We start from the raw sequence: 20465 nt of genomic DNA, 5'->3' as shown, positions 1-20465 counted from the left end.
TTTAACAAAATGTTGGGCAACATCTTGGCTAAGTATGGGGTGAGACACAAGGTCGCAACTGCTTATTACTCGCAAACCAGCGGTCAAGTGGAGGTTTCAATTAGGGAGGTGAAGAAAATTTTGGAGAAGACAGTGAGCGCAAGGAGGAGGGATTGGGCTAGCAAGCTAGATGACGCTCTACGGGCATATCGCACAGCATACAAAACTCCAATTGGCGCTTCACCGTACAGGTTGGTTTATGGAAAGGCTTGTCACTTGCATGTTGAGCTTGAGTACAAGGCATATTGGGTAATCAAGAAGCTCAACTTTCATATGGATCTAGTTGGCGAAAAACGGATGGTGCAACTAAATGAGCTCGAAGAGTTTCGCTTGCATGCATATGAGAATGTGAAGCTATATATAGAGAAAGCAAAGAGATGGCATGACAAAAATATTTTGCATCGTGAGTGTGAACCCAGTCAATCCGTTGTATTGTTCAATTCAAGGTTGAAGTTCTTTCCTGGGAAGCTCAAGTCTAGATGGTCGGGTCCATTTAAAGTAGTGCGGGTTACAAAGCATGGAGTTGTTGAGCTGAGGATTCGAGAAAGCAATGGCATATTTTTAGTCAATGGGTAGAGAGTGAAAGACTATTGGGGTGGTGGGATTTGTCACAAAACTTCGATAGACTTGGTGGATGTGTGAGAAAATATGTTATGTCCAGTCGCGACGTAATATCAGGCGCTTGTTGGGAGGCAACCCAATATTTATTGCTTTCGTAGCTTAGTTTTTCTCTTTTTAGTTAGATTAGACTAGAGTTTGTTTTTGTTTTTCTTTGTAGTCATAAATAATGTAGGTAGGAATGGTGTGGGATGAGTATAATAGATGTACTAAGTGCTCGGGTGGATCAGTGATTTCATTAAGAAAATCAGAAAATCAGCAAATCAGCGCCCAACACTGCCTGTGACACAAAAACCAGGCGTGAAATTTCCCAAGCACCAGGCCTAGCGCGACGCGCTGGGCTGGGGGGCTGGTAAGTTTAATTTTTTTTCGTTTTATTTTATTATTAACCCTTGCCTCAACCCGGATACCCGTTTATACTAACTTAATAACCCATGCCCACTACCCATACCCATACCCATTCTCAATCTAATTAAAATAACTCTAACCCCCAATTCCCCCTCTCTCTCTTGTTTTCTCTCTCCCCGCTCGTTCCCTTTCTCCCTCTGTCTTTCTATCAATCTCTCCATTGATCTTGCTTGCTTTCTATGCCAACTCACAAGTATATGTCTTCTTCTTCTTCTTCTTTCTTTTCTTGTATTTTTTGGTTTCTTTGAGCTGTAATCCCCCTCCCCATCCCAAACGACGCCCACTCCCAAGTTTCCCCTAGTTTTCTCTTTAGCACTTGTGTTGCTATGGTGGGTGATATCAATGTGAAAATTGGTTTGTAACTTTGGTTGTGAATATGTTATACGGAGTAGTAAACTACAAATCCCTCTACTTCGTTAAAAATTTGGGAGGGTACTCATGATCCACCATTGTTGAAATTAAGAGACACACAATTTATGCCTACCGCCTGTTTGATAAATTGCTTGAAAGAATAAATTGTGCACCGGTGAAGTCTGAGTAGCCGAGTGTGTTTGTATGTGATTTTAGGCTAAGTGTGGGTTGTTTGGGGGTGGTTTTACATAGCACGAAGCTTGTGTTCAATGTTCATAATACCATATTCGCACTACCCACACCTTGTATCATATATAATATATATTGTATCCTCTTGTTAGAATTACTTAATGTATTGTATTAGATGTAGTAATGGGAATCAACTGTTGCTTGCTTGCACTACGGCTAAGTCATGGCCGTAGTTGACTACTTGTATGTGAATGGAATAACACTTGGAATATAATTGTGTTGCATGGGGGAGTCTTGAGTACCCATTGCCTTGTGGTGCAACAATTGTTCACTTGTTGAACAACTATTGTGAGTCTATTGCATAGAGCCTTTGGATAAAAGTGTGGGATCGTATTTGACTTTCTTTTTAACCTTTGGCGGACTTCTTGAGTGATTCTCACATCCAAGTTGATTGTTTTGTAGGTTGCAATGGCTCGTGACGGTGCTAACAAAGGAAAAGGAGTGGGGAAGTCCCCTACTACTGCTCCTCCTTCTAAAAAGTGCAAGCAAGTTACTAACAGGTCAAGGAGAGCACCTTCGGGACCGCGACCCCAATTGGATTTTGTTCGTGAGTATGTTGTCTAGTGGTACCACAACTTCGAGCCATATGGGCAGTATGTATCTGAAATGGGAATCAATATGACCACTTTGGAGAGGAATTTCCCCGATGTGCTTGCTCGTTTGAAAAGTATGAAGATGGATAAGTTCGTTAAGTGCCTAGGACATGCAAACTTGAGCATGGTAAGGGAGATGTATGCGAATTGGAACGAGCACAGGTTTATGTCGTAGGTAAGGGGGGAAGGAAGTTCCATTGGATAGGGATTCGTTGTGCGAGTTCTTAGAGGTTGATTGCCCAAAGCCGAGGAGGTTGCAAAAGTTTGTAAAGTGCCCAAGCTACACTGTTATTCATCACACTATATGTAGAGTAGATTCTAATGCTTAATGGACGAGGACAAAGTGTGATACACATAATGAGATGATCCGATTTGACTTCAACAATACTGCCAAGGTGTGGCAGAACTTTGTGCAGGCCAGACTGATACCAGTGGAGCACAACAACGAGTGCACTCGGGCAAGGGTGTGTTTGATCTTGTTTTGATGACTATGAGACCCATAAATATTGGTGAGATTATGTTGGAGGAGACGGCCCGCACACGGGTTGGGCGAAAGATACAAAGTTGCTTCTTTGGTAACATGTTGACGCAGTACATGCTCTCTCATGAGGTGCCTAAGTACCCCGGTTATGATGAGGTAGTAGAGGCTCCGAAGGGACTGATGGACATTACTTCTTTGTTGGAGTCTACATCCAAGATGAGCCAGGCTTTGCGGATTGAGCGAGATAAAAATTTAAACAGATATATATATATGGCTCCCTGAACTTGATAATGAGAAAGTTGAGCGTGAAGGATGAGGAGCATATGCATCTACACAATGATATATATAGTGCTTCAAAGGAAATGTTGGGGATTGCGCCTGGCAGTCCCATTCACCCATCAGAGGATGAAAACGCCAACAAGGGCTCAGATGATGAGCATGATATTGGTGTTGATGTCACGAGGCCAATGGCTTTGGTGCCCCTAGGAGTAGATGATGATAAGCCTAGAGCTTCGGCTAGTGGGCGTTCGGAGGATGAAGGTTCAGATATGACCCGAATGGGTCCGAGTAGCAGGGAGTTCTTCTCTCCACTTTACTTTTGTTTTGAATTCTTATATACATCGGGGACTATGCATAATATAAGTGTGGGTGGGGAAATACTTTATGAAGGGTAATTGTAATAGTATAAAACTGTTTCTTTTTATTAGTTTTTCTTTTAGAACTCGTAGTTAGACATAGTCTTTAGAGTAGTAGTAAACAAATATAAAAAATAAAATCAGAAAGAAAACTCGAACTTTTCCCAATGATGGATCTCTTGGACAACTTTCTTGAGGGATTAAGGTCCGATTAAAAATAACAAAAAGATTTTCTTCTATTTTTTAGAATAGTTAAGTAGTATCCCTTGGTTTTTCTTTGGGCGCCGGTTCGTTTCCAAGGGTGTAGCTTGAACCGGGTATTTTGCTTTTAACTTTTTAGGAGTAGGTTAGGAAGAAATATGAATTGCTCTAGATACCTATTGACATGGTTGATGCTGGCACATTAGGCTATGTTCTACGTCCTGTCGTCCTGTAATATTTTATTTGAATTGTAAAGCATAAGTGAAATAAATAGCCTACTCTATGATGCATGTTCTAAGTTGTTGGACTTGTATGTCACCTAGTGCATTATTGCTTGAAACTTTCTCAACTATATGTGCTTTCTTGAGTTGAACAGAACCATCTTAATTGTGTCATGTGCAATATGTGTGTAAGGATTTGTGTTATTTTGTGCTAACCTGTGTAGTCTATAACTTGCCATGTGTGTTATTCGAAGAAAAATCATTAAGTGTGCTAGTCTAGGAGATGACATAGGCATTTCTTGCTTGATCATAGATGTGCTTGTCACTTACAAATAAAAAATTTCCATTGCTAGCCCCTTTGAGCCTATAGACCTTTTCCTTGGCACCCACATTACAAGTCATATCTCGATTTTGTTCGTAACTTGAGCTTGTTGAAACTTTACCTCTGAAGGCACTTAGTCGCTAAAAGAAGTAAGGCGAGGGATTTGGAAAGTAGCTTTCTAGTTGAACCATGGGAAGCCCCATAAAATAATACCGCTAGCCGATGAACCTTAATGTATGGAGAGTGTGTAGAAAAAAAAAAGAGAAAAGAAAATTGCAAAGAAAAAAATTATAAATAATGTGATAGTCAAGAAGAAAAGAAAAACAAATGCGCCTCCTAATCTTACTAATTCGTGATAGTGGGAATATAAAAGTGCTTAATTGAAGAAAGGAATATATTGTGTATGGTTTGTAGTGAGTGAATTGATTGAGAAGAATACGTGCTCGATTCTTGAGTGTAGTGTATTAAAGTAATTAGGAGGGTTAGTCACTATTCCTAAATGTATCCTACATGTTCCTTAGCCTACATTATAACCCATAAAGTCCTAATTGATCCTAGATTTGGCTATCTTAGATTAGTAAAGATGTACACTACGGAAAAGATTATGGTACGACCACGGGATGCACACGAATTTCTTTGCGAGAGTGAGCAAATTTTATTCAATTGTGTGATGTCCTTAATGTATGTTCAAAGTTATACTTGAACGTGTGGACTATTTCTATATTTACTCTCTTGTTAGTTGGTGAGGGCACATGATCTCATGACGGATTGGTAATGTGGTTTACTTCTCTTGTTGGGTCAGTGCACGAGTTGAGGGTGCTTAGAGGTAACGAGTCAGCTCTTGAGGTAGGGTGGTTATGGATAGGTTGTTTGAATTGGTTGAATTGAAATGTTTATACTTGGGCATGTGTAAAACGGGAAGAATGTGAAATTCATATGTTCATGCTTTATTGCCGGTATTGACCATAGTCAAAGGTAGAGTGTATGGTTGAAAACTTGAATTACTCTTTCCTAGTTGAGATGTACATTGTTGGAGTGTAGTTATAGTTCCATTGCTCGAGGACGAGCAAGAGTCTAAGTGTGGTGTGTTGATATTCGGCTTAAAGTGTGTATATTTATATGCATATTGCCTCACATTTTACTCGTATTTTGTGGAATTTGGATGTGGAATGTAATGATTTATTCTAATTCGTGGTATTTTTATGTGTAGGAGTATCTCGGAGACAATGTGGGACGAAAGTGCACGACTTGAAGCAAAAAGAGAACAAAGGGAGAAAAGTGGACAGTGTAGCGCCCAGGCTAGCTTGGGGCGCTACCTGTGGCACATATTCCAGATGCAAGATTTCTTCCAACACCAGGGCTAGTGCCCCATACTACCCTGGGTGGTGGGTGGTGGGAAATTCTCCTACTTCGCCCGGGACAAGGTTATTTCGACCCAACACGCCCCCAACGCGTAAGCAAGTCTAAACCTATTTTGGAGGGGGAAACTCCACTTTGAGATAAAAATACAAGTACGCAACACTCGGGAGCACGAAATTCATTGAGCCTTCCATTCTTCATCTAGTATTCTTCGTTTTTATGTTTAAAATAATATTTTGATTATTGTCATGAACATGAGTGGCTAAGAACCTCATTATTATGGGGTTATGGGTCGTTATTGACTATTGTAGTTTGGCGGTTGACTGTTTTGCTTGAATTATCATATTTATTTGTTTTTTCAATCTTGCATTTTTATTATTCTGTTGCGTAGCTAACAATAGAGTACTATCTATGAATTTATAGTTGAACTCGAAAGTGGAAGCCATAGATTGCATATAATATTGAATAGAGTAAGTTCTTGAATCCGGGAATCGGTGAATAGATTTGCGATTATGATAGACATATTCTAGTTGCCTTACTTGGTTATCTTTGCAGGAAATATACATGTGTTCTTGTTAATTTCGATTCTATAGACATATAGTCTTAGGTTAGCTTGAATAGGCGAGCGAAGAATCGAAAGAACTTCTCAAGCATGATAAACCCTACTAATCAACAGATTAGATAAGTCAAGTGATTATATCAACCGAAAAACGCAATATGAGAGACGCTAATACGATAACCCTGGAATATCCCCATCTCATTGAATTCTTTCTAAGTGTTTGTTTGCTCTACTTGCGATCTTATTTTCTTTTTTGTTTATTAGTTTTGTAGTAATTTAGATAATAAAAATCACAATCATTTTCTTCCCACTAACTTGAACATTAAATTACTAAATAGTTTAGATTGGATAATAGTTGATCATAAATCCTCGTGGGAATGATACTTTCTCGTCACTTTATTACTTGTCGATCGCGCTTTTGGTGTTTTTAATCGAACCTTAATCCCTCAAGAAAGTTATCCAAGATATCCATCATCAGAAAAAGTCCGAGTTTGTTTTCTGATTATTATTTATTTTTATATTTGCTTACTACTGTCATGACCCAAATCTCAACACGTCGTGATGGCGCCCATCACGGTATTAGGCAAGCCGACAATCACAAAATAACTACTCATTTTAATTTAAAAGCATGATATATTGAGTTTAATAATGAAAATCTAATAAATAACCGAAAGGACTAACTGCAACTCAAATACAAAATCTCCCAAAATTCGGGTGTCACTGAGTACATGAGCTACTAAATATCAACATAGTTAAAACTTCTAATACAATTGTCTGGAAAGATCGAACAGTGCTAAATAAACCGAAAAGAAGGAGAGTCGAGGTCTGTGGATGACAAAGCAACTACCTCAAAAGTCTCCAAGCAGGAAATGACCCAAGTCTAGCAACCACCATGCCCAGAAGTACCTGGATCTGCATACGAAGTGAAAAGTGTAGTATGAGTACTACCGACCCAATGTACTCAATAAGTAACATGACTAACATTGGGCTGAAAGAAGTGATGAGCTCAGATAGGTACAGTCCAAATTCAGATAATAACAGTATAGATATGATAGGAAAAATGATAGTAATAGCTCAAAGAAATCTCATAATCAGTTTGTACACAATACAGAAATGTAGACATGCTTTCAAGTTTAACAGTTTAAGCTCAACACGGATAAGATATGCCAAGTATGACTGATATGAGGAATGTTACATCTCTATATCTACATATGAAATGTGCGTGTCACATGTAATGTATCACAATATCTCAGAGTACACAATCTAATTGTCTCAACTCTTACTCGTCATACTCAATCACTCAGCACTGTACGGTACCTGCACTCACTGCTAGTATGTCAGACTCCGGAGGGGCGAATCCTTCCCATGCGCTAATATAAAGCCAATATGGCCTGCTGCGGCGTGCAACCCGATCCCATAATAATAGATAAAGCCTATAAGGACTACTGCGTCATGCAACCCCATCCATAATAATAATATATATAAAGCCAAAAGGCCTGCTGCGGCGTGCAACCCGATCCCATAATAATAGATAAAGCCTATAAGGACTACTGCGTCATGCAACCCCATCCATAATAATAATATATATAAAGCCAAGAAGGCATGCTGCTGCATGTAGCCCGATCCATAACCTCACTCACAACACGACTCTCAGGTCCTAACTCAATCATCAATCTCTCTAGTCTCTCGGGCTCACAAATATCATGCTAATCAGCCCAAACAATGATACATGATGTAACAATAAATAACAACAGAGACTGAGATATGATATGCAAGTGACGGATGTGACCGAGTACAAAACTACAATTTAAGCAAATAATTCAACAGTAGAAATAAACTTTATGGGTCCCAACAGAATAAGCATATAGCCTAAACATGATTTCTAACATAGATTACAACTCAATTACTCTAACTCGTATGGATTTCATGAATAGCAACAAGGTTTGATAACTACACAATACCATGGAAACAACCGAGTCACAATTACCACGGTGCACGCCCACACACCTGTTACCTAGCATGTACGTCACCTCAATACTAACCACATAACACATATTTCAGGGATTTATACCCTCAGAACCAAGTTTAGAAGAGTTACTTACCTCAAACCGCACAAATCTCTACACCGACAAGCCCTTGCATAGAGAATCGTCCTCCGAACGATGAATCTAGCCACAACCAACTTAATACAATCAACACAAGCTATAGGAATTGATTCCATACCATAAAGCTAAGTTCTTTAAGCAAAGTCAAAAACTCAACCCAAAAAGTGAACCTCGGGCCCACATCTCTGAATCCGACATAATTTACAAAATCCGAATACCCATTCACTAACAAGTCAAACCATACCAAAACCACCCAATTCAGACCACAAATCGACACTCAACTCCCTAAATCTTACTCCCATTTCCCTTCTCCAAAATTACCCAAATTCCACCTTAAAAACACATAATCTAGGTGGGAAATTCAATGGGTATTCAATATTAATGAATAAAAAAGATCAAAAGTGGCTTACCTCTTGAATCCAGTGAAACCCCTCTCAAAACTCGCCACTACCCGAGCTTGCAAAGTCCAAAAATGAGAAAATCCTCAAAACCCTCAATTTTTATCTTCTGCCCAGGCATCTTCGCACATGCGGACTCACCAGCTGCACCTGCGGCTCCGCTTCTGCGAAAAAAGGTCTGCTTCTGCGGAATTCATTAAGGACATGACCAGCCGTACCTGTGGCCCAAAGCTCACACCTGCAAGACCACTTCTGCGGTCCGCACATCGCTCCTGCGCATCCGCGCCTGTGGATTCCAATCTGTTTCTGCAAGTCCAGCCCCACCTATCAAAATTCGCATCTGCGGAGACTCATCGCATCTGCGGGCTCGCAAATGCAGAAAGCACCTCACACCTGCAACCACTGCCCAACACCCACAGGACCGCTCCTGCAACTCTATGCTCACTTCTGCGGTCACGCACCTGCGACCAATTCATCGCAGGTGCGATCGCACCAGACCTGAAACTCTTCAGCATTTCCACAAGTCCAAACCTTAATCCGATTACATCTGAATCATACTCGATGCCCCCGGGATCCCATCCAAACATAACAACAGGTCCTAAAATATGATACGAACTTAGTCAAGGCCTCGAATCACATCAAACAACATCAAAAATACGAATCGCATCCCAATTCAAGCCTAATGAAACTAATGGATTTCTAACTTTTACAATCGATGCCGAAACCTATTAAACCAACTCCGATTAACCACAAATTTTACGCCCATGTCATAAATGACAACACAAGCCTATTCCAACTCCCGGAACCAAAATCTGAGCTCGGTAACCACAAAGTCAACTCTCGGTCAAACTCCCCAACTCTCTAAACTTTAATTTTTCCAACTTCTGCCAATTCAAGACGAAATCACATATGGACCTCCAAATCAATATCTGGACACACTCCTAAGTCCAAATCACCATACATAGCTATCGAAACCATCAAAACTCCATTTCTGAGCCATTTACATGTAAGTTAGCATCCGATCAACTCTTTGAACTTAAGCTTCCAACCTTGGGACTACGTGTCCCAATTCATTCCGAAATATCCCTGAAACCAAATTAACCACCTCAGGAAGTCACATAACAACAAACGAGCACAAAATAAGCAATAAATAGGAAAACAAGGCTACAATACTCAAAACAACCGATCGGGTCATTACAACTACTTAAAAAGATTAGTAGGATCAGTAACAAAGCTAGTAACTGTACCATTATCATGTTTGGTCATTTTTGATTGCCATCAATTTCGACCACATCTTCTCTAAAGATCACATCTTTGCTTATGATGATCCTTTTCCTTTGTGGGTCCCACAATCTGTAGCCGAACTCTTCATATCCATAATCGATGAAGATGTAGGGAATAGCTTTGTCATCCAGCTTCGTTCTCTACTCTTTCGGCACATGTGCAAAATCTTTACATCCAAACACTTTCAAATGGGAGTAGGACACCTCTTTGTTGGTCCAAACTTTCTCTGTAATGTCAAACTCCAATGGAACTAATGGAATTCTATTAATCAAGTAACAGGTTTTGCGAGTTGCTTCACCCAAAAATGACTAAGGTAGTTTTGCCAAGCATACTTCTCACTTTTTCGACAATGGTGCGATTCATCCTTTCAGCTACACCATTGTGTTGTGGGGTTCTAGGAACTGTCTTCTCATGTCTGATTCCATGGCTTGAGCAGTAGTCTTCAAACTCCTTTGAAGTATACTCTCTTTCATTGTCTGTCCTGAGATACTAGAGCATGGAATTTCTGAAAAACTTGAAATACCTGGTCTTTTGTTCTCAAAAAATAAACCCACAATTTTCGTGAAACATCATCAATAAATGTGAAAAATTATTTGTTAACTCCTATTGATTCTACATCTATTGGACCAAAAATATCAGAATATACAAAATCAATTATATTTGATTTTCTTCCATGAGTTGCTTGAAATGATACCCTATGTTGTTTTCCAAATAAACAATAATCACAAGAATTCACAGTTGTACCATTTACAAATGAGATGAGTGACTTCCTGATAGGATATGCAGTCCCTTCTTACTCATATGACCCAATCTCCGGTGCCATAAATCTGCAGGCATATCATCTACAGCCGTATGTAATCCACATTCACATATCTCAATGGTTCTCTTGTAGGGAGCAACTCCTTTAGCAATCACCAATGATACCTTGATGAGTCTCCACTTTCTATTGGCAAAGTGATTCTCGTACCCCTCTCGATTTAGAGCGATCACTGAAATCAAATTCATTCGCTAATTTAGTACGCATGTTTTAAAACTAATGTGCATCGGACATTTGTCTTGATTCAAATGTCACCAATCCCCACAATCTTTGAGTTACTGGTATTTTCCATTTTGACCATCCCAAAGTCTCCTGCTTTGTACCGATAGAAGAATTCTCTTACCGGTGTGGCATGGTAGGATGCTGTTGTGTCAACCACCCATTCTAACTCTTGGCTTGCTAAGTGCATGTATTCTTCCTCCTCGTGCACGAAGAGAACAACTGAATCATCGTTGTGCATTGTAGCAGTTGTGTTGTCATCATTCTTCTGGTCACTGCTATCTCCTCGACCTTTCTTTGGCCACTCTCTTTTGAAGTGACCGGGTTAACCGTAACTGTAGCAATTCCTACCCTTTGATCGGTTTCTGGACTTTCCACGAGCTTTGGATTTATCACGGGTACTCGATGCTCTATAAAGACTTCTTCCTCTATTTTCTATGATAAGAGCCTACCCCTCGTGTTCAGGCTTATTCCTCATCTTAGCATTGAGTAGGATGGCTGATGTGACCTTCTTTAACTCGATAGTATCTCTACCATGCAGGATGGTTGTTGCCAAATTATAGTAGGAAGATAGCAACGAGTTTAGAAGTAAGATAGCCTTATCTACGTCAGTGATTGTTTCTCCGAGATTTGCCAACTACATGACTAATCCATTAAACATATTTAAATGAGACAAAAAATTTGTACCTTAACTCATATTAATGGCATAAAGTTACTTTCTAAAAAATAACTTGTTTGTTAAGGATTTGGACATGTGTAGACTTTCTAGTATTTTTCCAAATACTACATGCACTATTTTCGTCTCCGGTATTATTGAGTACTTCATCGGACAAGTGCAGTCTGACTGCACTAGCCGCCTTCTTATCCATGTCTGCCCAATCTTCGGCTTTCATAGTGTCCGGCTTTACCTCTTTGCCATCTAGTGCAATGTCTAACCCTTGTTGGATGAGTAGGTCCTTCATCCTTCTTTGCCATATGGATAAACCGTCATTACCATTTAATCTTGTTACTTCATATTTTACTCCTGACATTTTTTTTATCACAGAATAAAATTGTCCGTAAATAATATTTTTGTGAATGAGCAGAACCTGTGCTCGGATATCAATTGATAGAAAAATAACCCCACAAAAATAATATTTACGGTATACAACTGTAATAAAGGATGATTACTAAATACAGTAACTAACAGCAATAATAAGAGAAATAATGACACCGGAATTTTTACGTGGAAAACCCTTCTGAATAAGAGAAAAACCACGGCCCCAAAGGAGCAAACGATTTCAATATAGCAAAGATTTTGCAATTAGTGGTACCGAGTAGAATACTCCAAGATCACTCACACTCGAAAAAAATAAAGCTCATTTGATTTTTCCATCTCACTACAATACCGCTCAAACTCTCTATATTTTTTCTCACAAAGTATTTTTCTTCTTATTCTGTGAATTCTCTCTTACTCTATCTGTTTGGTGTATTTTACAAATGAATGTAGAGGAAACTATTTAAAATTGCCGAACATGTGATGATGTACATAATGACATCAACATTTACTATATTTCTAAATGTGAAATCAAAGAACAATTGCTGCCCAAATCTTTTTCACTGTTGATTTGGTTTGCTTGAAATTTTAAAGTCAAAAAAAACTTCTCTTCTTTCACATGGCCCATGGGATGGACCCGACAATTATCAAGGCCAAAACTGCACTAAAACCGTAATTCTTCCATTTTTGTTTCCTTAGTTTAATTAGCAGGATGCTACTTATGCTTGTTGGTATTGGTGTTGGTGTTAGTGCATTTTAATTTTAAAATTATAACATTAATAGCATTATTTCTTGTGAGATATTGATTATAAATTGTCAACAAAGTGGTCATAACTTAGACAAAGAGCTTGTGTAGTTTTGAAGTTGATCCTGCTATTGGGGCTGATGTCCAGTAGGCCCCTGTTTAAAGTTTTTGTACAAAACTCCAATTGGTTTCATAATATTTATAATGACCATTTTCTTAAGACTAAACTGTTCTACCCAATAAACTTTACTGACTAAAAAAGAATTCCTTATAACATAGGAGCATTCTACTGTGACACAGTATAAAAAGGTCAGTACTTTAACTAAGAAACAAACAAGGACAATCTATTCTAATTAATTAGTGTAAAACATGTGTGTATATAACTCTTTATACTTTAACTATAAATAAATGACGTACTTTTACTTTAATTCTTTTCCTATTCTTTATACTTGTATTCCTTAAATATATAATTGAAAATGAAATTCTATTTCAGATGTTGTTAACTTCTTTGGAATTTTTCATAAAGTTTTCGATTTAAAGGTTTTCTCACTTCTCTTTAGTATTTTTCTTGGTTCATTATTTTTAGTATTATTTTTTCCTGAATTTGAATTTCTTTTTAATTAGGATGTGCAATGGAGAGATCAGTCTCTACTCCCTATTACTTATACCATACTTATTCCATTTAAAGTGTGAGGAAGATATCAATGAAGTTAAATTCGATCTTTCTGGTCTTCTTTGGTTTATAGAAACTATTTTGACTTTCTGTTGTGTATTTGTCGTTTTACGCCTTTGCCTTTACTTTTTTTCCCCTTCTTGTGTGTTAGTACTATAGCTAATGATAGGGAGATTTAGGAACTTTCTTTCTTCTATGCGAATTTATCTCCCATTAATAAATTTTTTGGTGTTAAGTTGATTATCATTTGGACAAATATACTCCAATTTTTATGCTAGAAAACTGGTATAAGCGTATGCATATTGCATACTTTGTAGATGTAGAGTATACTAGAAAAACGCTATTGTCTTCTAAAATTCCCCTCTTGACCATGCAGAGACCACAACTGACAACGAGACGGGATGTTAACATGAATAAAATAGTCATAATACAAAAAAAATAAAAAATAAAAAATAAAGAAGAAAATATGAAAAAAGGTCCTTAATATGTGAATTTTCTAAATTTCCAGAAATTGGTAGAAGCTTAAGAGTCATGACATTAATTCATACATGGTGAGGAGAAGCAAAGAAAAAATAGAAAACGAGAAATGAAAGAAAGAAGGAGGGGAAAAATAAGAACTAACGGTTGTAGAAATTAATGAATGTTAATTTTTATACTCTTTTATAGGAATTTCTTCAAATATTACAATTGTTAAAGAATATGTTTAACTTCGTGATAAGTTGATAAAATGTTTATTTTATATATTTACTAATGTTTTTAAAGATCGCGCGAAGCGCAATAAATTCACTAGTGGTGGGATATTCTATAGGGTAGGACATCCCATGGGATTAGCTATCCTACTTTCTATATGGGATAGTTAGTCCCACTATTTTAGTGTAAAAGTTATCCTGAGATTAGCTAAATCCAAATCAAACATGAGTTAAAGTTAATCTTAAACTTTATCCCAGGATTATTATCATTATCCCATGTACCAAACGATCCCTAAGGTTCCTCTCTTGTCATACATGTTGGGTTTAAGCTTGTTATAACTTAAAATAGAATGAATGGGAAATGGAGGGGAAAATAAAATATTTGAATTTCCCTCTTTGACAAAGGGACATTGTCCCATATTGGAGGAGGAAAAGTGTTTTGATGGGTATATACACAATTGCTCTTCTTGTAGCTCTTAAAGAGTTGAGAATAAGGCAAGCCTCACGCCATCATCGTCGCTCGCTCGGCTTCAAATTTGGATATGGATTTGGTCAAATGATCTGATTGATTGATTAATTTTTTAGACCAAATTTATTTGTTAATATTAAGGTTAACATAATATTATTATAATCCACAATAGCCGTTTTGTAACGGTAAATTAATTTTCCTCCGCGTTTGATTTTTCCGTTTTATTTTGTATAAATAGTCATTTAAGTAATAGCCGTTTTACGTGAACGGTCATCTTGAAGAGTTGCACATCTTTGTTTAAACCCAACCTGTTGGTTATAAATAGCAGGCCATTCCCTCAGATTTTCCTTACGAAAATTCTGAATTCTCCTTCTTTCTTCTGCAGTGTTTTAACTGAAAGAAAGCAACAGTAAGTGTGATTTGCTACCGATCATTTGTGTTCGCTGAAACATTGGGGTTTGAAGTACCGCTACACCAGTGTGTAATTCGTTCTATCCTGAGGAAATAATCGATAATCTCGGGTACTAGGATGGGATTAAGTTCCTTCAGAAAATACTGTGAATTCAGTGGGCTCAGATTAATATCTGCTTCTTCTATATTTCTGTTTTTACGTTATTTTATTTTCAGAATTACTTTGCAAATACAGATAGGTAACAATAAATAGTAGACACAACATGCTAATGTCATTCTATAGATATGCACCCTAGCATTCCTTCCTGTAGATAGATCAAAGAATTGACCTTTTCGAATTCTGTCTGCAAATCATTAGAGGCATGGGAAACAAAGAAAAGATGTGTACGAACAAGATATCTAGCAACAAGAAGGAAAAGGAATGAATAGAGGAACTCCCGAGCATTGGCGATCTCAGATGTGTCGATATCAATGGTAACTCATTATTTCGATGAATCATTTCTTCATTCATCCAAGCTGTTCAAATATTTTTATGTAGTAATAATTCAATTTCTTTTCAAATAATGAAGCAAACACTATTTATGTAGCAATAGTGGAGCTACATATTGAATTTATATGAAATGTCTCCAATTGACATTGGCTCAAGCCTGCAACTCAAAATAGAAAATATTATCATCTAAAAGAATAATTACCTCAAGCCCGTTAGCATGTGCAGCTGCAATTCTAACTGGACAAAAGATGGACACATATAATCAAGGCAAAACTTGTGAGAAGACACAGTATCTCGAGCAGGCAGCTTCTAGATGTCATAGATGATTAGGAGGTGGCTGGTGTTAACCGGTTTATCAGCGCATCTTTTCTCTTGCGCCCCTTTTCTTTTCCTTTGAAATTCAGCTTTCATTAGTTCAGAAATAGTGAAGAAGACTAGAATGGAGATCGTAAGAGGTTGAACGTTACTAAAAACAAAAGGGCTAAAATGCACCTGACGTCTTTCTTTCTTTCTTTCTTTCTTTCTTTCTTTCTTTATTTCCTTTTTTCACTTTCACTTTGTCTTTATTCAGTCCATCCCTTCAAGATCTTTAGTCTAAATATTAAATAACACACCCTCCATAAAAGTTGCAAAAGATGCATATGTATCTGTTGAATTATTTCCTATTATCTGCTGAGCAATAAGCGTGTATTATTATGAACATTACCACTACAAACCAGCAAATATATACAACCAATATCTCCAAAAGATAAAGAAATTGAATATATCTCCAAAAGCTGGTGTGAGTAGCTCTTACGGCGTCTAGGTACAATAATAAATTAAACACATAAAAGGCATATTATATACAATTATATTACTAGTTATTTTCAACCAAACCTGAGTGTTACAAAAACTCAGAAGTTGACCTACGCAAATATGATCAAAATAGTGCCAATCAGTTAGTCTTACACTGCAAGTTCACTTTTGAGATTTGAAACCGCTATTTAACATTAAGGGAGTAAGATGGGCAATGCCATGATCGACACTGGAACTACTGCAGTGTTGGAAAAGAAAAGGGCTAAGAAAATTACACATGAAGGATTGGAATTCTTCTATCGGCAGTATGGTGGACCTCTGGAAGGAGAGAAATACAAAATTGTTTGAAAAAATCTGAATCTGTTCTTATAGTTATGCAGTTTTTTTTTATGCAACATGGTTGTGCAAGTGACATAGATGTCATAGACTAATCAAAATGGGTACAGAGTAGGGGCATTGTTGATTTCACCTGATGAATCGCACACCCCCATTGCCATTAAGCGGATCTTTTAAGGAACTAAGAATACCACAGAATATGAAGCATGTATCCATGGATTAAAGACTGCCTTGACCTTGGGAATACAAAAAATCGAAGTATTTAGGGATTCGATGCTTATCATCTACCAAACTCAAAAGAAATTGAAAACAAAATATGAAAAACTTTTGACATACCATGCTTATCTTGAAAAGCTGACTGAGCAATTCAAGAAAATCAGTTTCTCTCCACTATCTAGAGAAAAAATAAGTTCGAGGATGCATTGGCAATACTGGCCTCCATGATAATTCCTGAGGGAAAGTCCGCCAAATCATGATAGAACAAAAAAGCAGCCTGGTGTATTGCAACTCTATGATCTTCTACTTTTCATGCCTTCTTGAGGATTACCAATGATGAACTTGTGGGGATATCTAGGTTTACTTTTCTATTTGTTTGGTACTGTTGTAGATAGTTCTTTTTCAATGAGATTTTATGATTCTGGTGCATGAGGTTCCTGATTCTTCGTGTTACTGTCAGTCGACTGAAGTTTATAGCCGGTGACTTCTTCATGAGTATCCTTAACTGCTTGAACAAATTTTGGAACTATGGCAATTTCATGATTATCAGGAAATTTTTCATTGCTCGAATAGTGTTTAGTATAAATACACACAACATGAACAGTTTCTTCAATGGATAAAGTACGTTTATTAAAAACTCTATATATTCTATGTGAGGGAGAGTATCCAAGAAAAATACCTTCGTCGCTTTTTGGATCAAACTTATCAAGGTTGTCTTTTCCATCGTTGTGAATGAAGCTGTAACGACCCAACCGGCCGTTTGTGTAATTGTGCCATGTTTCCCCTTTTGATGCTTCACACATGTGTGTTTATGATTTTATAACTTACGGAATTGATTAGTTTCGTTCCGGAAAAATTTGGGTTGATTTGGACCCTTTGATTCTTAGCTTAGAAGCCTAAGTTGTTTATGTTGACCAATGATTGACTTTTGTGAAAATGCTCCTAGAACGGTATTTTGATGTCTATGATAGCTTCGTATCATGATTTTGTACAAGGGCGTATGCCGGGAATCAAATTCAGAAGTCTGTAGGTTGATTTGTGTTGTTTTGACAAAATTTGGCAATTTGAAGTATAGAAGTTTGACCGTAGGTTGACTTTTGGCTATCGGGATCATAATTTGGTTTTGGGACTTGGAATAGGTATGTTATGCTAGTTAGAACTTGTCTGCAAAATTTGGTATCGTTTAGAGTTAATTCGATAGGATTCACACGCTTAGTTGAAATTCTAGTAGTTCTTAAACTTTACTTTGAATTTCATGCGTTTTAGTTTTCGATTCGTAGTTCTAGATATTATTTTTGTGTTTTGATCGTGCGAGCGAATTCATATGATGTTTTTAGACTTGTGTGGATATTTGGTAGCCCCGAGGGCTCAGATGAGTTTCAGATGTGTTTCGAAATATTTTAGATAAATCACAGAAAATCTGGTGTGCTGGTGCTCTGATGTCACAATTGCGAGCACCAACCTCGCATTTGGGAACATAGCAGGGGTCTCAGGTGTCACAATTGCGACACCTTGTTCGCATTTGCGAAGATTAGGCCTGAGCTGGGTAGTTCGCATTTGCAAAGGGACGGGGTTCGCATTTGTGAACCCACTTGCCGCATTTGCAAAGTACTTGCAGGCTGGACAGCTGTCGCATTTGCATGGAATTCTTCGCAATTGCGAGGGTTCGCAATTACAAACCCAGTGTCGCAATTGCGACATCTGCAACTGAACAAAAGGTTAGAAAGTCAGGATTTGGGATTTCATATCATTATATCATTTTTTAGAACCCTAGGCTCGTCAGGAGGAGATTTGGAGAGTGGATTTTCATCTACAAATATTAGGTAAGTGATTCTAATCAATTTCCCACTATATTTCATGATTATATCTTAGATTTAACATCAAAATCATGTAAATCAAAAAGGAAAAAATGGGAAATTTTTTCAAGTTTTTAAAAAATAAGAATTTGAGTTTTGAGAGTCGATTTGGACTTGAATTTTGAAACTAATCACATATATGGACTCATGGAGTTGTGGGTAATCGAAATCTATCCTTGGATCCAGGTTTTGTCCTGGCGGGCCCCGGATTGATTTTTGTTGATTTTTTGGGAAGAGCGTAAAGATCATAGATCATAGATCATAGATAACTATTGTCATTATTTTTGCCTTGCATTGTTTGATGATATTAAGTCAATTTTAGTTAGATTTGAGCCGTGTGGAGGCTGATTTTAGGGAAAAAGCTATTTTCAAGGGTAGAGTTGGCTTAGTTGAAGTAAGAATCATGTCTAACTTTGTGTGGGGGAGCTACCCCTTAGGAATTGGGAATAATTGTGCTATTTGTGCTATGTGAAAGCTGTGTACGCAAGTTGACGAGTGGATACACGAGTTATATGTGGTTTTGACCGGTTTAGGTTATTTAGACTCTTTCCATGCCTTTAATCGAATTGTCACAACATGTTATATCTTTCATTATTAATCAACTCTTACATATTAATCTACCTATACATGATTTATTTGACATAGTTAACACTTGTTTTACCTCTTACTTGTCGTTTTGCCCTTATATGCTTAGTTGAAGTTGTTGCCTTCCTTATTGCCTTGTTACATCTCTAATTGTTGAATTACTCAAATTTGAAATTTGTTATTTCTTGAATTATCTTCTTGTTAAGTTATTGGCATTGAAGTTGTGAAAGTTTGTATCATACTGAGGTGAAGCTGTTAATTGTTGAGATTCCTTTATGTTGAACAATTTACATTTATTTCGTTATTGTTAAGATTTTTGTGCACATTGTGGTCGAGCCATGGACTATTTGTTGTGAAAACATTAATATTGTTGATTCTTTTGGCAAGTTGTGGCATTTGGGCACTTGAGGTGCGAGTTGTGATTATGTTGTGATATTAATACGTATGTGATTGTATAAGGCAAGGGGTTGATATGTATGTGGTGAGATAAAATGGGCTTGATACTTGTGTTTCTAGTAGATGAACTACTTGAAGCCATGCGGTGTGATAAGGTGGGCTAAAACGCAGTTAGCTATTTCGGGAAAAATGATTTTAAAAACTAAATATAAAGCTCCCGTGGTGATATAAGAAAAGATTGTGATTGAAATTGAGAAATGTGAATTCAAGGCAGTACCCCAGTTGTGATTTTTGTTGTATACAAGGCGGTACCTCGGTTGTGATTCTTGTTATATACAAAGTGGTACCTCGTTTTTTATTCTAGTTGTTTATCTCATGTTGTAAAGAGTTATTGGTGGAACACTTCTTGTTGCTTTTATTCTTCCTTGTCTTATTAGTTTTGTCTATATTTGACTATTTTGGTTCTCTTTAATTGCTTCCTTTATGTTATCTTAATGCTTACAATTCTATTATTAGTCTAGTTTATTAACTTGTTTCATATTATTTATTCCTCTGCATTCTATTACTTCTCGCTATTATGTTTTCATTCTGTTTATTATATCCTAGTAGGTGTCTTGACCTGGCCTCATCACTACTTTACCGAAGTTAGGCTTAATACTTACTAGGTAACATTGTGGTATACTTATACTACGTTTATGCATATCTTTTTGTGCTGATCCAGGTACGTCTGCCGTGCTGGACGTTAGTGACTGATTGTAGCTATTTTTCTGGAGACTTCAAGGTATTCCTGCCTGGCGTCCGCAGGCCTTGGAGTCACCTTCTCTTAACCTTCATTCTATTGTATTTCTTATTCAGATTGTGTTGTAGTAGATATTCCAGATTATTCTATAGAGCTTATGACTTAGTTTC

The 20465-nt window shown here is 37.4% G+C and overlaps 1 protein-coding gene across 1 annotated transcript; it reads left to right on the top strand.

Moving 5' to 3' along the window:
• The first annotated feature begins 9 nt into the window (after positions 1 to 9).
• Positions 10 to 615, top strand: LOC138900059 (uncharacterized). Its single transcript, XM_070186763.1, has one exon. It carries the CDS (start codon positions 10 to 12, stop codon positions 613 to 615), a length of 606 nt encoding a protein of 201 aa, XP_070042864.1.
• The last annotated feature ends 19850 nt before the right edge of the window (positions 616 to 20465 follow it).

The sequence above is a fragment of the Nicotiana tomentosiformis genome, chromosome 10 (genome assembly GCF_000390325.3).
Source record: "Nicotiana tomentosiformis chromosome 10, ASM39032v3, whole genome shotgun sequence".
Lineage (NCBI taxonomy): Eukaryota > Viridiplantae > Streptophyta > Magnoliopsida > Solanales > Solanaceae > Nicotiana > Nicotiana tomentosiformis.
Note: the sequence above shows the minus strand (reverse complement) of the source record. Positions and strands in the feature narration are given on the sequence as shown.